This window comes from Bactrocera tryoni, chromosome 1 (genome assembly GCF_016617805.1).
Source record: "Bactrocera tryoni isolate S06 chromosome 1, CSIRO_BtryS06_freeze2, whole genome shotgun sequence".
In the NCBI taxonomy this organism is placed as follows: domain Eukaryota; kingdom Metazoa; phylum Arthropoda; class Insecta; order Diptera; family Tephritidae; genus Bactrocera; species Bactrocera tryoni.
In genome coordinates, this window is record NC_052499.1 from 73,828,854 (window position 1) to 73,854,084 (window position 25,231).

Below are 25,231 nucleotides of genomic sequence, written 5' to 3' on the forward strand. Positions count from 1 at the left end.
TAATGAGAAAGTTAATACAATAACGCAATATAAGTTATATGTTTTTGAGTGTAAGACATTATTAAAAGTTTGAAACTTGCATTTTAAACCAACCTATTTTTGTATATCTTTTATTTGTTTGAATGCATGATTGCATTATAATCACACCATCAGTTGTAAAAATTTAAAATACTAAGTAAAATATCTAATATGAATGATATAAACTTTGCTGTAGAGTGTTTTATTATCTGTGTTAAAAGACGATTTAAAAATTAACCAAATACAAGAGAAATGGGTATATACATATTGAAATACATACATATATAAACCACACTAATACAAATGTTTTTGTTTAGTTTTTAGTCATCTTGATATCGATTCTTCATATGTAGAGACCACAAAAAACTCAAAGAAACAACTAATTCCATTTTTCCAATTATTTTCTAAAAGGAAAGCTTCAGCCCTCTGAAATGTTTCATTTAATTACATCATTCTCTTCCCATGACATTCAGGGTTTATATTCGGTTAGTGGCTGTCATCACTACTGAATTCTCGAAACATTTGGAAATAACAAAAATAATTAGAACTCTTATTCTTTACCTTCTACCCTAACCAAATGTTCGATGGCTTTGATACAATAGTCTAAGATTTATACGGCTAAGATCCAGTGGATCTTATTAGATCTTGTCTTGCATCGACAGTTTGAGTTGAAGAAAATATAATTATTCCGGCGTAATTTTGGCTCGTTGTTTCCTTTCATTGGGGGTGTTTTTTTTTATGTTGCGGGTCCCAAACCCAGCGCACAACCCTATGTAGGGGATGTTTCGCCTTCTCACTTTAGCTCGCCTTCAAACGGATGTTCATAGGCTACCCAGAGGATACTTGGTCAAAGACCGGAAGTCGTGAGTTGCTTGAGCCATATGTAAAAGAATAGTTTCTGGCCACTCCCAAGTGAATGGCGATCAGAGAACTTTCCTCACTTGCGTGAACTTCTACACATGACAACCATTCTCCATTGATATCATCGGCCTCAACACCCGCGCCGTTAGATCTGCTTTCTCCAGACTGGACAAGGAAGCAAAGCAGATGGGTCTGCCAGTGAACGAGGGCAAGACGAAATATCTCCTGTCATCAAAGAAACAGTCGTCGCACTCGCGACTTGGCACTCACGTCACTGTTGACAACAATGTGACAGTGTTTAACGTGGGATCCTACTGGCGACAGCTTAACTCCACGGTGCTCAAAAGCACAATGGATCAATAGAATGCGTCGATCAGCGCCCTGAAAATTGGGTAACGATTTTCAGTACCAATCGGCAGTGTGGCATGGACACACTAACCACCTTGGTAGGGCTCGAGGCCCATCTGAAAACCTCTGCCGTACTTTGGGTCCGGCACCCGGTTGCAATGCAACTCCACATTCGACTGACAAAGTCAGTTCTTCCCGCGATTTGGGTTTTAACCACAGCCACCACGAATCTCCACAAAGGGCCAAACCCAATGAGCAGACTGGAGCGAACTCCAGAGGCTACTGCTCCCCGTGGTACCAGGTGTAAGTCTTTGGTATTGACCTTGTAGCCGAAGCTACGACCAGTTGAGCTTCCATACAGCCCTGGACTGGTGGCCAGGATCTTAGTCGCCTCTTACGACAGGCATGCCTTACCGCGGGTATATTCGGTTTCCCCTCGAACCCGGAGGGGTCCCCCCGTACCCGCAGGGGGACGTCGCTGTTGACAGTCATAACTTTGAAGTTATAGATAGTTTCGTGTATTTGGGAACCAGTATAAGCACCACCAATAATGTCAGCCTGGAAATCCAACGCAGGATAACTCTTGCCAACAGGTACTACTTCGGACTGAGTAGGCAATTGAGAAGTTAAGTCCTCTTTCGACGAACAAAAACCAAACTCTATAAGTCACTCATAATTCCCGTCCTGCTATATGGTGCAGAGGCTTGGACGATGTCAACAACTGATGAGTTGACGTTGCGAGTTTTCCAGAGAAAAGTTCTGCGAAAGACTTACGGCCCTTTGCGCGTTGGCCACGGCGAATATCGCATTCGATAGAACGATGAGCTGTATGAGATATATGACGACATTGACATAGTTCAGCGAATTAAAAGACAGCGGCTACGCTGGCCAGTTCATGTTGTCCGGATGAATGAAAACACTCCAGCTCTGAAAGTATTCGACGCTGTACCCGTCGGGGGAAGCAGAGGAACAGGAAGTCCTCCACTCCGTTGGAAGGACCAGGTGGAGAAGGACCTGGCTATGCTTGGAATATCCAATTGGAGTGACGTAGCGAAAACAAGAAATCGCGTTAGCCAATTAAGAAGAAGAAGAATTTTGGCATAAAAGGTATCTTCACGACACAAGATTGAGAATGAAAAGTTCAAGTTATTAATATGTACATATGTATATAATGTGGACTTATACACTTTTCATTTGTTTTTAATCGCCTTTTTGGAAAATTTTCCTATGCATTTCAGTCTTCTATATATTTGTGAAGAAAGTACACATAGTACGAGGATGGTTCAACCGATTACTCCACTATCGCTTCATGACCGCAGGGCCGAGGCTTTGTACGGTCATGTAAAGATCGAAACAATAGACTTCGAAAAATTCGAAGAATGTTCTACAGGTTGGAAATTTTTTGAGATTCACAATGTGTAATCGACATCGATTTCTTGGAGTATAGCAAAACGGTTATATGAGCCTACTGTGCCGATTCGAGGTGGATTTCACTCACTGTGTAGAAACTTGAGTCAAATGAATGAGTTATCGCCGCCAACGAGGTCTATTTTGCCAACCATCTGAAAACGGCGGTTTAAAGAAGTTAGGCCAAGTGTACCGACCTAAAGATTGACTATGTTGAGAGAGAAATTGTTAAAAAAAAAATTTTTTTTATTTTTTAACTCTCCGCAGTTGAAGCTCGTGAGCTCGGCGACATTTGTTTTCAGACAGCGCCTCTTCCCACACATCGCATCAATCAATGGATTTATTGAGAGATTACTTTAGTGAGCAAATAATTTCACATTTTGGGGCGGGCGATTGGCCGCCAAGATCTGTGATAACACACCGTTAAACTTTTTCCTGTGGGGTTGTGTAAAGACTAAAGTCTGTGCGGACAATCCCGCTTCGATTCAGGCCTTGGAACATCACGCGTGCCTGTCAAACTTAATAAACGACAAAGAAAATTGATCTCAACGGATGGACCATCAAAAAGAGATAAACAAAATTACCCATTAAATGTGGAGTTTCTGTTTATTCTTTAAAAAAAGCAGGAAACCTCGAAAAAAATGTACTTTTTATTTAATACACTATGATTCATTTTGGATTTCCTGTATCTCGTAGTTGATTTACAGAAAGATCCTTGAAAATAGGTATCAGGCGGTGAGAAATGAGGCAGTCGAAAAACTCTTTTCGTATTTTGTCAATAGATGTCGTTGCAGTCGTATATCTCTAGTCCAACCAATCACATTGTGTCATACCATAAAGTGTTGGAAAAGTGAGATTTTAAACTTCATTTAACCAAAAAAAATAAATTCGGAGAAGTTGAAAAAAGTTACAGCTGTTCAAAAATGAGAGAAAATAATGAAGAAATCCGCTATATTTTGAAATTTTTGTATTAAAAAGGTAAAAATGCCACGCAAGCCACCAATGAAATTTGAGAAGCTTACGGAGACGATGCTGTATCAGTTCGGGTAGCACAACAATGGTTCGCTCGCTTCCGTTCTGGAAATTTCGAAATTCCAAATGGCAAAAAGTTGTCGACCAAAATGGTACATATTTGTCTATTTATATATTAGTATAAGTTTGGTTTTTGACAAAATGGCGGCATCCCAAAATAAAGTCGTTTTTTTCGTGAAAAAATTTACATTTCAGAGAGGCTTAAAAAATTTAAATTATTTTTCAAAGTTTTATTCCTTTGATCATTACCGTACAAAATTATTTAAACCGGTCGATCGGCCCAAATGTCCCACACCGACACTGAAGACAGTATTTCGAGAAAACGCGTTTAAAGTTTTTCTCGTTATTTCTTACAAATACGCTCATATCTCCGAAACTGTTTTGCTGATCAACTTCAAATCATAATATTCCCAAATTAATGTACATCCGATATACAAGTATAAGCAAAATCTCGTTTTTTTTAAATCAGAAGTGTACGAATCATATAGATATTCATAAATATTATATAATATCGTGTTAATATATTCATGTCTGTTTTATTGCTTCTTGGTCATCGAGGTGAAAACGAAAGTTTTTTCTATTTGTTTTTGTTTTTATTCTCTTTCACACTCAGAAGCTAATTTCGTTATGATTGGGAGCTTTATTTAAATAAACTTCGCTTTCATTTGGCTCACGAAGAGGTATGTAAATATATGTATATGCATACATATGTATGTAAATTTCAATATGTATGTGCCTGATTATTCAATATATAAATAAATATTTTGGCTATACATGTGTCGCCTAAAAATTCAAATACATATAAATCACTTTAAGGTAAGTAAGCTTACAAGCTCCGCACTGCTCTTTAGAGCCCTCGTGATTCACTTGCAAAGCCCCAAATCAAAAACCGGATTGTATTTATTCATTGGTTGCGTCTCGTAAGTAAACAACGGATATTTACTTTACTCATTATTAAAAAATTCATTGAAAATATTTTGGCATTGATTTGGCGGTATTTCAGAGGGTTATTTGTGGAGACATACATACATATATAAACAGATTTCTGTATTTCTATATATGCACATAAATATGTTTGAACATAATAGAGTCATTAGGAGTGACGAGGAAAAATAAACTTCTATCCAAACCTTCTATAAATGGCAGGCAAAATGCTTAATGCATACAAAATTATTAACTTACACACATAGATAACTAATCGTACATTCGTTATATTCATATGGACAGAATAAGCTTTTTTCTATTGGCCCAAAAGTATTTTTAAAACATACATATGTTTTTTTCAAATATGAATATGATATGAATAAAACTATTATTTCATGTGTCTTTTATTATTATTAGTAATAAAACAACTCTAGAAAAAAATATTACTTGCCCGAGAGAAGTATTTTTGAACCTTTAAATTGTAAAAGATTTGAAATCATAATAAAATTTATATACTGGCGCTTAAACCTATGTTAACCAAGACTTGTGCTAAGTCTAAATCTAAATATGCTTCTTCGTGCCAAAATTTCCATGGGTTCCATGTCATGTCATAACAGCGTGTCGACTGACTGGTGTAGACATCACGAATCCTTAATTGCTTTTCCTGCGGAATTCTGACAGAATTTCAATAAAAATGAGGAGAAACTGATAGTGATTCTTCTCGTGACTGGTGATTCAGATTTCAGCGATGATTATTTAAAAATTTAGCTTTACGTCACCACTTAACACCCAAAGAGTGTAGAGAGTATATAAGGGGTAGTGGAAAATTAAAAAAGAAAAATCGATTTTTTCCTATTTCGTTAGATTATAAATTAAAAGTAATATATACAAATTTACGTTGAACCGCAAGGTTCAATCAACTTTAGCAGTATACTATTAAACGGGTTTTTCTCAAAACAACAATTTCCGAATTTTTTCTATGAGACAAATGATCCCATCCATATCAAATTTTTTTTGCATTTTCTGTTTATATTTCTCCATACAATCTTCTACCTGTTTTTTGATCTGTTCAAAAATCTAAAGTCGAGCCAAATTTTGGCTAAAGTTGAACTTTTTTATGCCCCTTATGCTGATGAAAGTGGCTTTGAAGTCAAGAAGTTTTTTATAAGCAGGAAATAACGCATATTATCAAAGAACATAAGTTGGGAGACCACGCCCTTTTTAAAGGAAGTCAGTGGTCGGAAATAGAATAAAGGTACATCGATGTCAAATAAAAGTTTTAATCAATTTTCAAAACCGAGGCTGCTTAATTCGAAAAGTTATACTATAAACCAATAGATCCGAACAATCGTTTATGCTATAGTCGTCCAAACTCTTGGTTTGCACCAGATTCCCACCAGATATTTCTAAAACTGATAAACAACATTGTGAATGCGCTGTAGTTATTTGCTGCTTATTGGGCTTACAAACTTCGGACCGAGGTTATAGTTGGGGTCATATCATGTTTATGAGTTGCGCAATGTTAATTATTTTTGTTGTTGCTTTATAAGTTGTTTTATATTTGGGGTAAACCATAATCTCTTAAGTGACTCATTTAAAGGAAAAGAATAAAATCTGTGCACTCTATCCATGTAGATATGGACAAGAGCTATCAATCAAAGATTTGTGTACAACAATAACTCACTACAAAAACATTTTAAATTTACCTTAACTCTGTGAAATATATCAAGCCAACTGTTGCATAGCTTCAGTATATTTTTAAACTCCGTACGGCACGGTTGTCAACGCGCGCTAATGTAAAAATAAAATACAAAAAAGACAACGGAAATTAACTGCGGTGAAAGAAAACTGCAGCATCGTGTAAAGAAAGTAAAGTTCGGAGAGCTGAAAAAGCGCCAAGTGTTTGAGACGAACTCACAACTCAAACCGACGAAAAATTTACGAATTTTTTCTACTCACATCGAAATTGGCCAACGGTTTCACAGCGCTGTGTGTCGGGCATTCATTTATGAGTTGCGCGTTAAAGTGAGAGTTTGTGTCTTAAGTCTTTTGATTTCCCAACAGAGCTGCGGGTAGGTGCTTTCATACAAAATTAACGTTGATATAAATATATACATATATGTACATATATTTTAAATTTAAGTGAGAAAAAATTAAATAAATTTGTGTGAAAATGTGTTTAAAATTGTGCCTGCGAACGAATTGCTGTTTTTTTTAATATATTTGTTATGAAAAATTGCAAACTAATGTAAATAAGCTTTAAAAGTTAATGTGCGCAAAAGATATTTTATATAATAAAAGTGATTTGTATATTTTTTAAACAATAATAAAAAAGGTATTGAAGACGGTAAGAGTTTTGTAATAGCAAACGAATGTCTCAAAGCGTGAAAGTTTCAAATATGCATGTACATAAGTATGTATGTATGTACATATACATATTTAAAGTTGATTATGTATGCATAAATTTCGTAAGAAATGCAAATAAATTTCTTCGTCAAAGCATCGGATGTTCAATTTTAAAGCAATATTTGAAATTTTGTGTGTTTTTTCTAATATGTATGTATATATTTTATATGTACACAAATTTATAGATGATATGTCTTTGTGCTAAAGTGTGAGTGTATGCCTGTGTGTGCTCCAGCGAAAGTGGTTTTTATAATTGTAAATGTATACAGGCTTATGTTTGCCAGACATATACACCCTGATGTTAATGTATCGTATGTGTGTATATCTACTATTTTTAGATTGATATATAACAAAAAAAATTAAATAATTTATGCAAATTTTGATAGATAGATAATTTTTTTACAATTCTTTGAATTTCAATGCCTTTGAAGTGATGTGACTGTTTTGGCAGTCATTTGATGTTTTTGAGTAATAAAAAAATTACTTAAGTCGATTTAAGCCAGTTCAGCTCTTTTGAATTCTGGAATATTATTTATTTATAATTGGCCACAGTTTAAAAAAAGTTGCATTGAAACGTGTTCAAAATTTTGCTGTAAATTCGAAACTATTATTATTATTTCGAAATTATAAATTTATATATGCCTTCTATATGTAACAAGTACATGCAATATTATTATAAAAAAATAAATTTTAAATTGGTCAAAATGTAGTAGCAAAAAATGCATTAAAAATAATTGAAGTAACATTTAAATCAACTTTATTTTGTTTTGTAATCCTTGAAATCTTTATTAAAAATAATTTTCAAATTTGAATTCCAAATTTCGGATTGAACTGATTGAATAAAAAATGTTTACCCCAAGTTTATTATTTATAATTACAATGAAAAAAGTGTACTTGATATATTTTCGCGTTTCTGTACTTCGTTTTTAGCATTTTGAACTAAAACTCTCACATAGCCATATTCTTCAGTAGTAAATCAAAAATTAAAATTCTAATTTTTATTCAAAAATTTTCAATTAAAATATTCGCAACTCTGGCTATAAATGTATACATATAATAATAAATAAATATATATTTATATATACTTAATATATGCTTATTTATAGAAGAGATTTCTTTATTCGCAAGTGAGCGTGTATTGCATTATTTTCTAAGTTTTCGGAGCAAGAAAGTTTGGTTCATGAATATAAATACATATGTATGTACGAGTATATGGCTAAGATTGGTCTTTTTTAAAGCAAGTGTTAAAAAATGCCTGATGAAATAAAAAATTCGCTGAAAATATTCAAAAAGTTCGCTAACATCTGAGATTTCAAATATTAGCAATTTTTTGTTGGTTACTATTTTATTGAAAATTTTTGTTGAATTTACTAAAATTATTTAAAAATTGTGTTTTACATAATTTTCACAACTATATACGTAAAGTCATCTAGTTATTAACACACCTCGCTGAACTCGATATAAAAGTAGCCAAGTTTATGTAGTTGTTTTTCATACATTTTGCTTTTTAAACTAGTGTTTTTGCCACTCGCTCAATGAGAATGAGACAGAACTCAAATTATGTTATTCTTTTACTATTATACCATGAACAGGGTATATTAAGTTTGTCACGAAGTTTGCAATACCCAAAAGGAAGCGTCGGAGACCCTATAAAGTATATATATAAATTGAGCTGAGACGATTTAGCCATGTCCGTCTGTCTGTCTGTCCCTCTGTCCGTCCATCCGTCTGTCTGTATATATACGAACTCGTCCCTCAGTTTTTAGGATATCGTTTTGAAATTTTGCAAACGTCAATTTCTCTTCAAGAAGCTGCTTATTTGTTGGAACTGCCGATATCGGACCTCTATAACATATAGCTGCTATACAAACTGAACGATCGGAATCAAGTTCTTATATGGAAAACTTTCACATTTGACAATGTATCTTCACAAAAGTTGGCACAGGTTATTTTCTAAGGCAACAATGTAATCTCCGAAGAAATTGTTCAGATCGGATTACTATAGCATATAGCTGCCATACAAACTGAGTGATCGGAATCAAATGCTTGCATGGGAAACTTCCTCATTTGACGACATATCTTCACGCAATTGGACATGAATTACTGCTTAAGGTAATAATGTAATATACGAAGAAATTGTTCAGATCGGTTTACTATAGCATATAGCTTCCATACAAACTGAATAGGGTATATTAGCTTAGGTGCAGCCGAAGTTAACGTTTTTTCTTGTTTTTGTTTGTTATTTATTAAAAATCCCATAGCTTATTGAGAAATAATATAATAATGCATGCAAACATTTGTAGTTAATTCATGCGTAAGCGCTTTTTAACGGACCTCTACTAAAAATGAGTATATTAAAATTTAAAAATACATATTCCTTATACATACATACATATATGTATACCATATTTTCTTCGTTTAAACTAAATGAGTATGTCTTTTCTGCCTCATAAAAGTTGTCTTAACCAGCGAAAAAATATAACATAACGGTATTTTGGCTAACTGCCACTAAACCAGGAGTACACGATCCACTCACATGACGCAAACACACCGATGAACATACATACATATGGCGTACCTAGTGCATATTTGTTTGTCTCTTCATTCCGGTGGCATTGGTCAAAATATTAACGGCATGTCTTTTTTCTGAAACGCATGCCGCCCGTAAGCAGAAGACTAAAAGTTGCAAAATTTTTATTTTATTAACGTTAACTCTTCAAAGTTTAAACTACACATATTTACGCGTATGTTCACATGTGTACATACATACATATACCGCAAGTGTACTCAGCGTTGTAACGAAATTAAATGGAAATCCTATGACCATCATCTAACGTGGACTGCCACACATGCCTGCACATATATGTATGTATATACATATATATTTCTGCATACGCACATTTAAGACAAACATGCGAGTGCAAAAATACACACTTAAACACACACACATATGTACGTATACATAAGCGTCAAGACAAATTTACTTTTAGTGTTGGTCTTCTCTAATATGTTATTTTTGTTTTCTGAAACTACATACATATGTGTATGTAGTATGTAAGAAAAATGTTTCTCAATGCTTTTTGCAGACTCTAATGGAACGCTGTCACAGCAATATATACTCGTATACGAGTGAAAAGTCTAATGCCGTCAACTACACCACTTGAAGACGGTATTTTCTCCGCGTGTGTACCTGTGTCTGTGTTTCTTTCACTATACATTTCCTCAATTTTACTTCCTAGTTTGTAATTGCAAAATGAAGCTATTGTTTACTTCACTTTTGCATGGGACAAGGCGAAATCGGGGTCACTCAGCTGCTATACCGTTTGCATAGCCAAATAGCAAGTGACAGTAGATGTTGTCGAAAATAACGCGAAATAATAGTCGGTTGTGTGCCTTTATTTATTGAGTTCGCTTCTTCATCTAATTGATTTGTTGATTTTTTTGTTTTGATATTAGTATGGTCCGAAAACCAAACTGATTCACGTTTCTGAGAAAACCCATTGATTGCTGGTTTTTCATATAGCTTCACTTTAAGCTAAATCCATCATTAATACATAATTACTATTTAATATACTCTTCTTTAATTATAAGCTCTTAAAAGCTTTAATACTGATTATATACATTTTAAAATACCTGGATTCAATATTCTGGCAAATATTTCACGTTAGTCATTAAGTTGATTTATTATTAACAGGATTTGATAATAATATTTTGGCGTATATACCATAAATTTACGATAGTGCTGAACTCCTCTAAGCGATCGACAAAAGAACTACCAAGCATTCATAAATAAAAAACATTTACATAAAAACAAGAAAAAATGTCAGTTTCATCTACCCAGTCGCTATAATACCTTCATTTGTGTATTTTGGGTATAAAAAGATCTATATTTATACCCTGAACAGGGTATATTAAGTTTGTCACGAAGTTTGTAACACCCAGAAGGAAGCGGAGACCCTATAAAGTATATATATAAATGATAAGTATGTTGAGCTGAGTCGATTAAGCCATGTCCGTCTGTTTGTCTGTGCGTCCGTCCGTCTGTCTATATTTATACGAACTAGTCCCTCAGTTTTTAAGATATCATTTTGAAATTTTGCAAACGTCATTTTCTCTTCAAGAAGCTGCTCATTTGTCGGAACGGCCGATATCGGACCACTATAACATATAGCTGCCATACAAACTGAACGATCGGAATCGAGTTCTTGTATGGAAAACATTTGACTATGTATCTTCACAAAAGTTGGCACAGGTTATTTTCTAAGATAACTATGTAATATGCGAAGAAATTGTTCATATCGGATTACTATAGCATATAGCTGCCATACAAACTGAACGATCGGAAAAAAGTTCTTGTATGGAAAACTTTTGCATTTGACAAGATATATTCACGAAATTTGGTATGGATTATTTTCTACGGCTACAATGTAATTTCCGTTGAAATTGTTCAGATCGGTTAACTATAGCATATAGCTGCCATACAAACTGAATGATCGAAATCAAATGCTTGCACGAGAAACTTCCTCATTTGACAATATATCTTCACGAAATTTGGTATGAGTTATTGTTCATAGAAATAATGTAATATCGAAAAAAATTGTTCAGATCGGCTTACTAGATTGTTGACGCTGTCCTGGACGCTGGATATGTAAAGTAAAACCTTGCAACTGTAACTGCGTATTTAGAACCTAATGTATATCCGATTAAACTACAGAGCGGCATTCTGTGAAAGCTTTAAGAGGAAAGCTCCATATCGTATAGAAATAAACTAGCCGAAATCGGTTTAACGAGTATGATGTCAGTCGCAAAGAGGAGATTTTGCTTATTCAGTGTGTTATAATAGTATATAATGAATGAAGTACTGAATAAACACATGCAAATAAATTTAAGAGGAAGTGCTGTAGTGTTTCGCATAAAAGTAAAGCGCTGAACGCCAAATGATATGATGCTAATTGAATATTAATCGCACGACATATTTTGTACGTAATTAAAATAACATGTCATGAATACAAAAGCTTTATTGTGATTCGCAATAGGATTTTTTATAACAATTTTCTTATCAAAATATTCAATAAATTTAATTTTGGGAATTTAATTAAATTGAAACTTTGTATAGAAAAAGTTTAGAAAATTTATTTAAATTTATATGGGTTTGATTTATTCATACCTGAATTCGACTGTTATTGATGTAAGTTATGCTGGTTTGTCATTATTCTTATACTCTTGTCTGTCCGTCCGTCCGTCCGTGCAAGCTGCAACTTCAGTAAAAATTGAGATATCTTGATGAAACTTGGTACGCGATATAAGATATAGAACTGTTATTTGGCACAGGGAATCGCAGTAGTAAGGGGTACCTGTGGGCAAAAAGTTTTGACAAAGTGGGCGTGGCGTCGCAGTTTTATAAGTTTAAGGTAGATATCTCTTAAAACACTTAAGCTACAACAACCTAATTCATCTAGCGGAAATATTATAAGAACTCCTAACGACAGTGTGAAAATAGTTGAAATCGGATGCCCATTTTTAGGTGAAAACACATATTTCGAGACTCGCCCGACCGATTTCAATCTAATATGGTATGTGGCATTATTCTGACTTTGTTATATTCTTTACTGGCGTAGACACCGTTTAAGCGGTTATAGCCGAGTTTCGTCCATTCGGACGACATGACCTAGCCAGCTAAATCGCTGTTTTTTAATTCGCTGAACTATGTCAATGTCGTCGTATAACTCGTACAGGTCATCGTTCTATCGACTACGGTATTCACCGTTGTCAATATGCAAAGGATCATAAATTCTTTCGCAGAACCTTGCTCTCGAAAATTCATAGTGCCGCTTCATCGGATATTGTCATCGTGCACCATATACCATAGCAGGACGGGAATAATGAGTGACCTGTAGAGTTTGGCTCGTCGAGAGAGCACTTTACTTCTCAATTGCCTACTCAGTCCAAAGTAGCACCTATGTCTGTCTATATAAATGGTTTGAATAGAGTCAATACTGTCTTTAGCTCGCATATACCTAATATAAGTCATTGTAGGTGATTTAATACCGCATATAAGGCCAATATGTGAGTTCTTCTTCTTCTTTACTGGCGTAGACACCGCTTACGCGATTATAGCCGAGTTAACAACACCAGCGCCAGTCGTTATCTTAAGGTGTTATATACAGTTAGGAGGTCGAAAAAAAGGCATTTTTCAAGAATTTGTTCTAAGAAAACTATTTCGTTTATTGATTTGAAACTTGGCAGGTATATTACGACAACCTTAAACTATATTCACATATTTTTTATTGCCAAAAATAATGATCGGTAACGTTGATATTGCCAATTTTGCAGAGGTCCGCAAAAAAAAGGCCTCTTGCGGTGAGCACGATATCTCTGGACTGGATCATCTAAAATGCAAAAACCAAATAAAGTTCATTAATATAATAAATAATCTAGTGATTGATCGAAGGAATTAGCAAAAAATGGCGGCTACTCAAAGCAAAAGCTTCGATTTTCGATCAAAATTCGGGTTTTAATTGTTTATAAAAATAAGAAATTTTCATTGGATGAGCAAATCCTTCGATTAATTACAAAAAAATATAGTTAAGAAGCTTGTGTAAAAATTTCAGACCGATCGGTTAAGCCGTAAGAAATCTTGCTCACCGACTTTGAAAACACCGTTTCGAGAAAAAGCACTTTACATGTAGTCGGCGCGCCATCACTAATGTGTCTATAACTTCGAAAATATTCGTCGGATCGACTTGAAATTTTGTACGTGCATACTCAGATATATATATATTAAGAAAACGCAAAAAAAAAAATCGATTTTTTGAAAATCCTAACTGTATATAACCCCTTAATAAAATTGAGAGAGCGTATTTTTCTTATAACTATGGATATTTGTGCATAAAATCAGCTGAAAACTGGTCCTAGACAACATATAATTAACAGGACTTATGTACCTGGAAGTACTTTCCTGGCTTTCATTCTTGCAAGTTTCAAAAATATGAAATGTTCGATATACCCGAATTCAGCACTTCCTAACTTGTTCTTTTAAAATTTCTATATTTAATATTAAAAAAGAATTATTTTTCTGAAATAACATTTTTGTCGTTATAAGTTTATTTTTGTTAGTTTTATTTAACAGTAATGAGAAAGATTAAAGCTCTGAACTAAACTTGGCAATAAAAATAACAAATCCATATGGTATTTTTAGATCGTAACTGTTTATATGGGTTTATTAAGTTGTAACAAATACTAAAACAAATATTTTAAAATTATAACAAAATCAAGAAAAAAATATTAAGTACGCTAGTTTTTGTTCACACTTGACTGAGAGCTGCTGTAAGTATGTTTTTGTGTATGTATTTGAAATGCCGAAGTTGGTTACTGGCCAAAAACACCGTAATTTGGCATCGAGTTGCTTGATGCGTCTTTCGTATGTGGGGCAACTAACCGCAGACATTTCGGGCATTGATGATTTTTACCAACTTTGTTAGCGAACCGCTAAGTACATACACGTAAACATAATATCTATGTAATGTTGAGACACAACCACCCACACGCGATATAAGCTCATAAGCTCTTAAATTTAAAGCTATTACATACATTTGTACATGTATTAGGGTGGTAAAATCAAGTGTTGGATAACAATTTCACAACGAAATAGTAAACGCGAAAATTTGTCTGGCACCTTTAGTGGCTTTTTAAGTTGCAAGGAAAATATTTTTAAGTATTTAGCACAATAATATTTTATTTTTATATACCCAACAAAATTCTTAAAAATAAAGGGCACACCTAGTCTGTATAAAGGGAATTTTTGGAATTTTGTTTAAAGAAAATTATTGCATGAAATAATTCGAAATTTTGAGGATATATTTATATAAAATTAATGAATATACACAACTTCAAAAAAAAAAAAGTTTGCCAGTTATTAATTTTTTACCAAGTTACTGAAAAAAAGTTCTCCACTTCTGTAGTAATTGCGGCCTTCGCTGTGGATGAAAGCAAACCGACATGTTTCACATAATCGAAACACTGGAGGGTCATTGCAAAAAGAAACAAATATTTGTACAAAATAAGCAAATAACAAGAAAAAACGTTAACTTCGGCTACACCGAAGCTAAATACCCTTCACAGGTGCATTTCTGTTAGTAACTATGTGTTCAGTTTGGATGGAAGCATATGCTAAAGGAATCGGTTCTGAACAATTTTTTTGGAGATTATATTGTTACCTTAAGCAATAATCCTTGCCAAATTTCGTGGAGATACCACGTCAAATGCGAAAGTTTTCCATACAAGCCCTTGATTCCGATCGTTCGGTTTGTATGGCAGCTATATGCTATAGTTAACAATTTCTTCGGAGATTATATTGTTACCTTAAGCAGTAATCCATGTCAAATTTCGTGGAGATACCACGTCAAATGTGAAAGTTTTCCACACAAGAACTTGATTCCGATCGTTCAGTTTGTATGGCAGCTATATGTTATAGTGGTCCGATATCAGCAGTTCCGACAAATGAGCAGCTTCTTGAAGAGAAAATGGCGTTTGCAAAATTTCAAAATGATATCTTAAAAACTGAGGGACTAGTTCGTATATATACAAACCCTGTTCAGGGTATAAAAATAAAGGCGATTAGTTGGTTTGGCTTCGAGTTACAAATTTCGAAAAACTTGCCACCCCAAAAATTATATTCATGCAATATATTATGTGCATACATAGGGATATATATATAATTTAATACTAAATACGCTTATGTAAAAGTACTTAAAAAATATTTACTGCACATTTACGCATACTTAAGTGACAAAGTTAATGGAGTGTCAAGTTAAACGATTGATGAAAGGTCAAGACAACTGTCAATATATACATATACACACTCATAGGAGTTAGTAGCACAAGGTGCTCTCTTCAATAAAAATCAAGAACCTTAAAAATTATTGCGTATAAAGAAACCAATTTAGGTTAGAGCTTCATTATATTCTAGTATAAATTTTAAAGCTCGTATAACCTTAAGCCATAAAAGTAACTGGAGCGTAACACTATTTGGTTTCAGTACTTAAACATTTAAATTGAGAATGCATTTGCATAAAAAAACTCAATGAACACCCACTATGTACTTTTATACAGAAAATTTTTGAAATGATTATTTTTTTTTTTCAAAATGAGATTTTAAGTATATGTACATATGTACATATGATTTAGAAAAGGCTATACTGTTACCGTTCCCACAAAGGTCGGGTCTACGTAACCGGAACGGATTCAGATTTTTATCCGGCCAAGGTCTGTCAACTCGGCAGGTTTCTGCCTACACAACAACAACAGGAATAAGGTTTGGCACAATAAGATATTTTCCGTTCAATGATCCACGTTCGACAAATATAAAGAATTTAAAAAATGGCGTGGTTTAAAAAAAACACTGATAATTTTTCCACCGAGTAATCACTCAAGCTTATTTGAAAATTGTAGTTTTTGTACTACAAGTATTAATCATACATTTTCAGTCATAATGCCTGGCTCTTATAGAAACCCCTATATGTCAAACTAGCTTATAAATCGTCTACCGATTCCAAAATAGGTAGTTAATAGTAATAGTATTTGACAATTTGGTTTTACTCAATTTTAAATCGCAAACTGTTTTCACAAGTTCTTCTTCGCAGTGTATTGTGTGTGATCAACTGAATTCCGCTGTTAAAGTGAAAGCGATCTCTGCTCTCACTGATTAATCATCGCTTGCAATATATGTATGTATGTATGTATATCTTTATGTAAGTATGCAAGCAGTGGTGGAAGCGCTCAAGCCACTTATGGACACAAATTTGCACCTCTAAGACGCATGTATGGATATCTCTGAAGTTGTGGCCGAATATTTTTTTATTTCTAGGCATATCACTTACTATATACATAAGTATGTATATTTGTACATGCTAACATATGTACGTGCTTCCATTAAGGTGCCCACAATGGTAATTTGCGTAACCAAATTGTTTTTATTGGCCGCTTCGGCATTACGAAAATTTCTTGTAGTTTCCGAATTATTGTTTACTTTAAGTGTGAAAATAAATTTATATCTAATTTTTTATTCAGTTATTAAAATTGGTTATAAATTAATTTTCTTTTTATGTAATGTATTTTTAAGACACTAAGATAATACTGCTGATTTTAAGTATAATTTTCATTAAAAAATCTTTAAAAATTTTTATGATCTTTTGAATAAAAAAAAAAATATTTTTTAATAATTTTATTTCTTCTCATTGTATTTGTAGCTCAAAACTAAACAACTGTAAAGCGATTTTAGAGCAAAGTTGGTGGTTTCTCATTCACTCTGCCGACATAAAAACTGTGTACAAAAGCGAAAAACTTGTCTGCCGCTGTGGTTTCATGCTGTTGCCAAATTTTGAGTTTAACGAAAATGGCGCAGGTGAATGAACGAAAGCTGCTGCTTCAACTTGCACTCCTCACTGCATGTATTTGCGCATGCGCATTCAATGAAGTCGAGTCAAAACGATTGAATGGTGAGTACTAAATGCATGTGCATTAAATACCTGCACCTATGTACTAGGAGCATGCCTACATAAATATTTAGGGATTCATACAGTCTCATAAAGTTATAATTTACAACGAACCGAAAACAGCGTTAAAAATTGTAATTGTAATTGTAATTGTGTAAAATAATTTTTGTATGTAATCCAACAACAATTTTTTTCAACAAGTGTAAACATTTATGATTTTACATACATACACACATACATATGAATTTCCACCTAAGAGATCATCTTTACTTTTCACCAAGCATTTAACTCGAAGTGTGTACACTAATTGGCATACTCGTATGTATATTCAAAGTAGATTTTGCATTTCTCAAACGTGTTTGTTTTCCGCTGGCTGAACGAACATGTTGGGACTGCAGCGAAAAAGCGAGCATAAAAGATTGTGAGCAAAACATCTCACCCAACTGTGGATGTATCTGTAGCCATTTCCGTTATAATAAACTGTTAAGATTTTGGCTAAAAACATATACATACGTATGTATGTATGTACCCACTGTCAGCAATGAAAGAACGCAAGCAAAAAGAAACAATGAGATAGCACTGTGTCAGTCGGTCAATGGGCAAAAGTAGTAATATCACCTAGCATGCGCAGTGGTAGATGCTTCGGGTGTCGTTCGTTTTAACAACGTCGCAACGATACGCTTGACTTCCCATACAACAATTCTAGCAATTTTCGCTTTCATTTCAGGTGAGCTATGTTGGCTATGATATATGTATGTATGTACATATGCACGTAGTACATATATATTTAATATGAATACGTGTATGTATGTGAATAGTTTTGCATGTTTATATATTTCTTGGTCAATAGATCTTTCTGAAAACTGATCTTTCTGAAAATGGTTATATACATATGTACATATACATATACACAATGAATATACGAAAAAGTATTGTGCAGTGAATTAGATCCTAATTCGTGGTTCAACCAATAACGAATATGGCTATAATGTACACAATCTTTCAGAAGCTGAGACCCACTTTCCGTAGAGTGCATCTCGGTGCCTAGAGCAGACCTTTTACTGAGACTATCATTCAATCTGTGAGATGTGTTGTTGAAACTCACAAAGAATATTTTCCCAATAATAATATTCTTCTCTCATCAATACTTCCCCTAGTCCCCATATACCGACTATGTACCTTTCGAATTTCTAGTTGACTCTATACCGCGTACATCGGTCAATATACAGACAGAACGTAATTTGTGGTAATAATACGTCTTGGTGCCAAAAATAAAATAAAGTAAATAAAATCAGGTTCAAGTTGGCTTGATATCGAATATTTTGTTCAATAAATATATAGAGAGGACGTGATTTTATGGTAATAATACACACATATGTATGTACGTCTTGGTGCCAAAAATTGATAAAATCAAATTTCGGTTAGCTTTATACCGAATATTACGTTCAATACTCAGGTAAACGCATAATCTATATTTTTATTATGAGGAAGGATTTGATTGTTTGAATCGAATATACGTAGCCTCCGAAACTACATGACGGGTTTGAAAAATTATTCCACCGTTGGGAAGCTACATTATCTCCTTTGAACATAGACCGCTCGGCTATAAGCGTTATTGAGGCAAGAGAGTCAATGCAAAGAAATAAATTGCAGCGCGACTCGCTCGCCCAGTTGGCTACCTACTAAACGGTCGTGTGCGGAATTGAATAAAAATACATACATAATATTAAAAGTTCGAAGGTCATCGTCTATATTATATGAGGTCATCTTTAATTAAGTGGGATGGCAAATGGAGTGCTCTGCTAGTATTGAATATATAATTTAATGGCGAACATGTATGAAAGTAGTTTTATCAAGCTCTTAGCAGACTATGCTGAATTTGTCGAACAGTGTGTAAGGTATTTTCTTAAAATTGCATGCAAAATATTTTTTAACTTAAAAAGGGAATTTGTCATCCCCTTCAAAATGCGAAAGTATAATATGTTCGATTACACCTTAGATCTTCTTTAAAGTATAAAAATATAACTCTATCTATATTTTCTTTTCAGCAAACCTTACAGCTTGCCAGCATCTACGACGTGTTGAGACCAGGCGTGCCAAAGCTTTATTTCCCAATGAAAGGGCCCTTGCCATTCGTATACCACGCTGTAGCAAAAATGGAGATTTTGAGCAGATCCAGTGTCGGAACGAAAGAGCCGGTCTAGATTGTTGGTGTATTGATGAGTATGGCGTGGAAATACCCGGCACTCATAACGAATCGAAATCGGGAGTGCGTTGTGCCGAACCGTCTCATTGTCCAGCTTCTGCCTGTCGTATGTTCTGTCCAGCCGGTTTTGCGCGTGATCTCGACACAGGATGTAGTGTCTGTCGTTGCCGTGATCCATGCGAAAATGTGGTTTGTCCCAATGGTCAATCGTGCCAACCACAAGAGGTGAAATGTAAAGTTGAACCGTGTCCACCAGTCCCGACATGCAAAAAAGCACGATCTATGTCCACATATTGTCCCGCTGGCATGCCACTTGCCATTGAGGAGAGCATACGACCGTTCCTCTGTGGCAATGATTTGGGAAAGCCTCAATGTCCGCCGCTTTATCAGTGTATGGTGGAGACTGGTAATGAATATGGTGTTTGTTGTCCCAGCACGGTGAAATTCTCAAAACCGGGTATTTGTCCGGCGCAAGATAAAGTTGAATACAGTGAGCGTACTGGTTATATGTGCGGTTCCCCTTGCAATAGCGATCTTGAATGTGGTAATATGGACAAATGCTGTTTCACGAAAGGTTGCCAATTCAATTGTCAACAGCCATTCAATGTGACCACATGTCATCAAGCTCGCGCACTCTCCGATTTAATAGCGATTAACGAACGTGAGGGTCGCGGTTATCAACCAGATTGCAGCGGTCCCGGAGGCTTATTCTCACCTCGTCAATGCTCCCGAAACGGTTTAGTGTGTTGGTGTGTAGATCCACGTACTGGTCATAAAATTCAAGGAACAATGGGTCCAGCAAACGAAATCAATTGTGATGGTTGGGAGAATATGATTAGTCATTCACTGGCTAGAAGTTTCAATATGGAAAAATGTGATACGAATATTTGTGCAGCCGTCTGTGAATATGGTTTTAAGGTAGATAAAGATTTTTATGATCTCGTTGTTCTTTAATATGCTATGGTTCTATTGGACTTTAATATTAAATTTACATTAGAACATTGCATTTTTCAAAGCGGTTGTCATTTACTATATTTTCTAGCACCAGCTTGTGTAGTCGCTTTATGTTTGCTTTCCTAATGAAAACACAGACGATATTGTATTTTGAACTTAGATTAATGAATTTAAAATCCTTAGAAAACATACTTAATAAATTAGAGTATAATCATGGGTTCATAAGAGGTTGCAAGAGTAGTTTAGATTTGAAAATTTGAAAATCATCTATGTTTTTTTTTTCTTTTTTTTAGAACGATCACAATGGCTGTCCATCATGTGAGTGCTCCGAACCTTGTGAAGGCTTCAAGTGTGCAATCGGTTCGCACTGTGAAGTTGCCACGGATCCATTATGTGAGTCTGGTTCGGCTTTGTGTGCCTCTTGGCCTGTTTGTAAACCGGATTTAGTGTATTCCAATCCTTGCGACGTGGGTGCTCCACTAGCAGATAATATAACCGGCGAAGTTATGTATTGTTTTGAAGGTGCTTACATATATAGTCAATTACTTAGAATTTAATTTCAAAAAATATATAAATTTTGATTTTTCATCGGCAGAGCGGCAATCCCGAGCATTTCAGCCAACAGCGTTCTTCGAACAGGGACCAGAAATCAAGCAGTCACGTTCCATGACAAATCGCATTACGTGTCCGAACAACTATAAATGTTCGAAATTACCACGCGACACAGAAAGTGTTTGCTGTCCAATCCCAGAAGAGGTTCTCAGCAAGGATGAGCAGCACCAGCAAACCAGTAAGTATACCTACTTCATTCGTAATTCGTTTGAAAACTTGTTTGACTTACAAATTTCTTAGTGTGTGAGTATTTGAGAGACTTTTCCGAGCGTATGGAAGGTACCGAAGAAGGTATGCAATTGGCTATGCCAGCACCGCGCTGTACGGACGATGGCTACTATTTGGAGCGCCAGTGCACGATGAAGAAAATTCGAGTTACACGCGCTGAGCAGCGCCAGATTCTCGAAGAGAACACAATAAGACGGATGCGAATGCTGCTGAAGAGTGCGAATGAAAGGCAAATTCGTGAGAAACGACAAGTGGAGCGCTTGAAATTGTACCGTGTTAACGACGACGCGCTAAAAGTGCACATCGCAGCGCCCATACAGAGTCGTAATGCCAAAGTGATTGATGTTGGTGCTGATCGGGCACAAAGTTTGGGTCAACTCTTTGAGGTGGAGTTCAAAAAAGTTATGCCAGCACCGAAACAATCGTTATCGGACAATGAATTGGTGAACATCGAAGTAGAGGAATGTTGGTGTGTCGACAGTTTTGGTACTGAAATACCAAATACCCGAGGCTATAATTTAACCGACACCGAATGTGGAAGAGTACGCGAATCTATTGACTGTTTGGATCTGACTTGCCGTATGGGATGTGAGTATGGTTTTACACTGGATCCCAACACACGGTGCCCAGCATGTCAATGTCGTGATCCATGCGATGGTATTGTTTGTGGCGATGGAAAGGAGTGTCGCATTGTCGATGTGTCTTGTGACGAAGAGTACTGTCCACCAGTACCCGCTTGCTTACCACGTAAACCCGGTCAATGCCCATTCCTCGTACCACCAGGTCCCGACAATTTGGACGCCAATACTTGTGCTTATGAATGTCGTACCGACTCTCATTGTGAGGGTCATAAACGTTGCTGCTCGAATGGCTGTGGTACGCAATGCGTACTTCCGCAAATGAAAACGGCTTGCCAGCACTTAAATACAATACAGATGCACCAAGCCTCCGAACTAGGTATTCCGGCAATGAAAATGCATATTGCACAGTGTGACCCACGTACTGGCAAATGGAATGAGAAGCAGTGTTCACCCGATGGGTACTGTTGGTGCGTTGACGACAATGGTTGGGTGTTGGCTGGTACACGAGTCAAAGGGGCAATACCAATTTGTAAAACGAACTCGACGTTTGCGTGCGCAGAAACACAGTGCGATAAGAAGTGTGAGGCGGGCAATAAAATCGATGAAAACGGTTGTCCAATATGTGAGTGTAGAGATTTTTGCGATGAGATTAGTTGCGCCAGTAGTGAGGAGTGTCAACTGATCAACGTCGAGTGTATTGATACACCGTGTCCGAAAATGCCGATATGTGTGCCGCGCAGGATATCTGTTTGTCCCGAAGGAAGTCCACTGAAGCAGGGCGATCTTGAGGTGAGTTGCGGGCCGCACAATGACAATGAAGCTTGTCCCACGACACACACGTGCCAATTGAACCCGGTAACACATCGCGGCGTTTGCTGTTCGAAAACAAGTATGTATGTAATAATTTTAGACATTGTAGGCAAATTGAGTGTGTGCGAGGAATATTGGCTGCTTACTAAATCAACTCAAAATTTTGCAGGAGATGTGTGCTTTGAATCTATGGACAATACTTGTTTGGCAACTATGCAATCTGTACGAAATATAACGCGCTACCGATTCAGTCCGAAGTCTAATAAATGTTTAACCGTCACTATAGATCTAGACGCGAGCTATTGTCAAACCAAGAATCTATTTCACAGCGAACTAGCCTGCAATTCAGTATGCCCAGGTAGGTGTTTTATTTATACATCTCCTAATACAATATTTTAAACAAGGCTATTATAGACTCTAATCTTTGTCTTTTATCTTCTTTTTTCAGTCTTAACGTCGTGTGAACGTCTCAAGCTGAAGAACAGCTTGGCTGCGCAGCATACAGGCTACACATCTGTCTGGTTTCAGCCACGTTGTGACCCCATCACCGGCCATTGGAGTCCAGTGCAATGCTTAGGGGCACAGCCGTCGCTCCAGAAAGAGTCCACAACGCTAGCGAACAACTTGGACCGTGCAAGCAAGCAACAACGTACCAGAAAAGCGTTTTCTTCTACTAATGGTGTGTGTTGGTGTGCCGACAAGAAAGGAGCACCGCTCAAAGGTACTTTGACGCGTGACATTGAGCCCATTTGCAACAGTCGACAAGGTCGTCAAAGTAAATCATTTAATGTTGATGACCAACTGATGGAAGAAGTGATCAGACAAATGACAACAATGGTCGATATTGAAGAATATGAGTTGGAGGAAAACACTCAAGACATTACCGATGGTTTCCAGATGTATAGCAATAGAAATGGGGCAGGGCGTAGTTTGGATGATAATATGGCCGTAGAGAGCGAATATTATGAAACTCCAATTAGTGCGCGAACAAAAGCTTCTGCAGTGCCTAACACTGCCGCTGAAGCCTACGTTACTGAGCATATACTTGCATTAGCCAACTCTCTGTTGGACTCTCAGCTTAGTATTGAAGCATTGAAACCCATGCCTGTGAACACAACACGCTGCCGAGCTCTGGCTGAAACTGCGAACTTTCCTGTAGCTTGCGATGAACACGGTGCATTCCTTCCGACGCAGTGTAACAGCAAAACTTGTTGGTGTGTTGATGCGGCCGGAAACCAATTGGATACATCCAATATGTTCCAACAGGGCACACGCAACTGCCCGCAGACGCCAATAGCCTCGGTGGCAATTGAATTGCACATGGTCAATCGCACAAACAGAAACATACGCAACGCTTATGACACCATCCGTAGAGAGCTGTATCAATTGCTTGGCGACGCTGTTGAAAACTTACGCGTACAAGAGAATTTCGATGGATCTGTAATCGTACGCTTCGAACTGCATAATGAAGCAAAAATCGACTATGCCTTCGCTATTGAATCGGCTATAAATGCGAATCGCTTCAATTTGGTAGGTGGTCACTTCACACCGGATATTTCGCGCTCACACTTCATACACCGCAGCGTGAATCCACCTGTTGCAACAGCGGTTTCACATGAAAGCACGATTCAGTTGGTTTTATTCATTATGGCAACCAGTTCGGCGTTTCTAGTCAGTATCTTTGTCGTATATGTAATGCTGAAGCGAGGGAAGCGCAACAAGGTTCTAACCGATCACTACGGCTATCCAGTTTATAACGAAGAAAGTACCACTAAAAGCATTGGCGGTGGTGATAAGGCATTGGATTACACGGCACCGATCTTTGTTCTGAGTTCACACGAACATGACTCAATCAACGCAGCGAAATAGGAAACACGATAATTACGGAAGGAAATGGTTTGTTATTTAGTTTTCGAGTATTTGTGGCTCATCTAAGAGCCCCCATACGAGCGCTTTAATATGAAGTAGATAATCATTGCCTTTTTATTAATAAAACCTAATTTTTAAGGGTAAATATAGAAGACTTTACGAAAATAAGGAATTCTAAAACTTGTTTCAATAAATCTGACAGTTTTTTATTTTATAATAACGGTATGGAGGGGCCTCGATGTGAAAAAGTTGATAAATATGAAGGATAAATTAATTATTTTCAACGACCGTTATAACTGTGCATATGTATTGGCGAGTAGTTGGTACGAAAATAATCATTTTCTCCAGATGTTGTAAATATATTCACCTATACATTGTTTACTGTATTTCACGATATCATATACGTATGTATTGTATATATTTGTTATTTTATTGAGTGTAACTGTATTTATTTCTAATTATTTATAAAGTGCTGATAATGT

At 35.9% G+C, this 25,231-nt stretch overlaps 1 protein-coding gene across 1 annotated transcript; it reads left to right on the forward strand.

Moving 5' to 3' along the window:
* Positions 1-6,586: 6,586 nt before the first annotated feature.
* Positions 6,587-25,216, forward strand: LOC120766279. Its single transcript, XM_040091681.1, has 8 exons — positions 6,587-6,662; positions 17,244-17,492; positions 19,538-20,613; positions 20,943-21,171; positions 21,245-21,439; positions 21,502-22,959; positions 23,050-23,238; positions 23,329-25,216. Exons 2-8 carry the CDS (start codon positions 17,390-17,392, stop codon positions 24,747-24,749), a joined length of 4,671 nt encoding a protein of 1,556 aa, XP_039947615.1. The 5' UTR covers positions 6,587-6,662; positions 17,244-17,389; the 3' UTR covers positions 24,750-25,216.
* The last annotated feature ends 15 nt before the right edge of the window (positions 25,217-25,231 follow it).

Excerpts from the sequence above, each read along its gene's own strand:
- LOC120766279 (XM_040091681.1), top strand. The coding sequence starts at position 17,390 with ATGGCGCAGGTGAATGAACGAAAGCTGCTGCTTCAACTTGCACTCCTC. Across the intron at positions 17,493-19,537 it reads CGAGTCAAAACGATTGAATG|CAAACCTTACAGCTTGCCAG; the intron begins GTGAGTACTAAA and ends TTTTCTTTTCAG. Across the intron at positions 20,614-20,942 it reads TCTGTGAATATGGTTTTAAG|AACGATCACAATGGCTGTCC; the intron begins GTAGATAAAGAT and ends TCTTTTTTTTAG.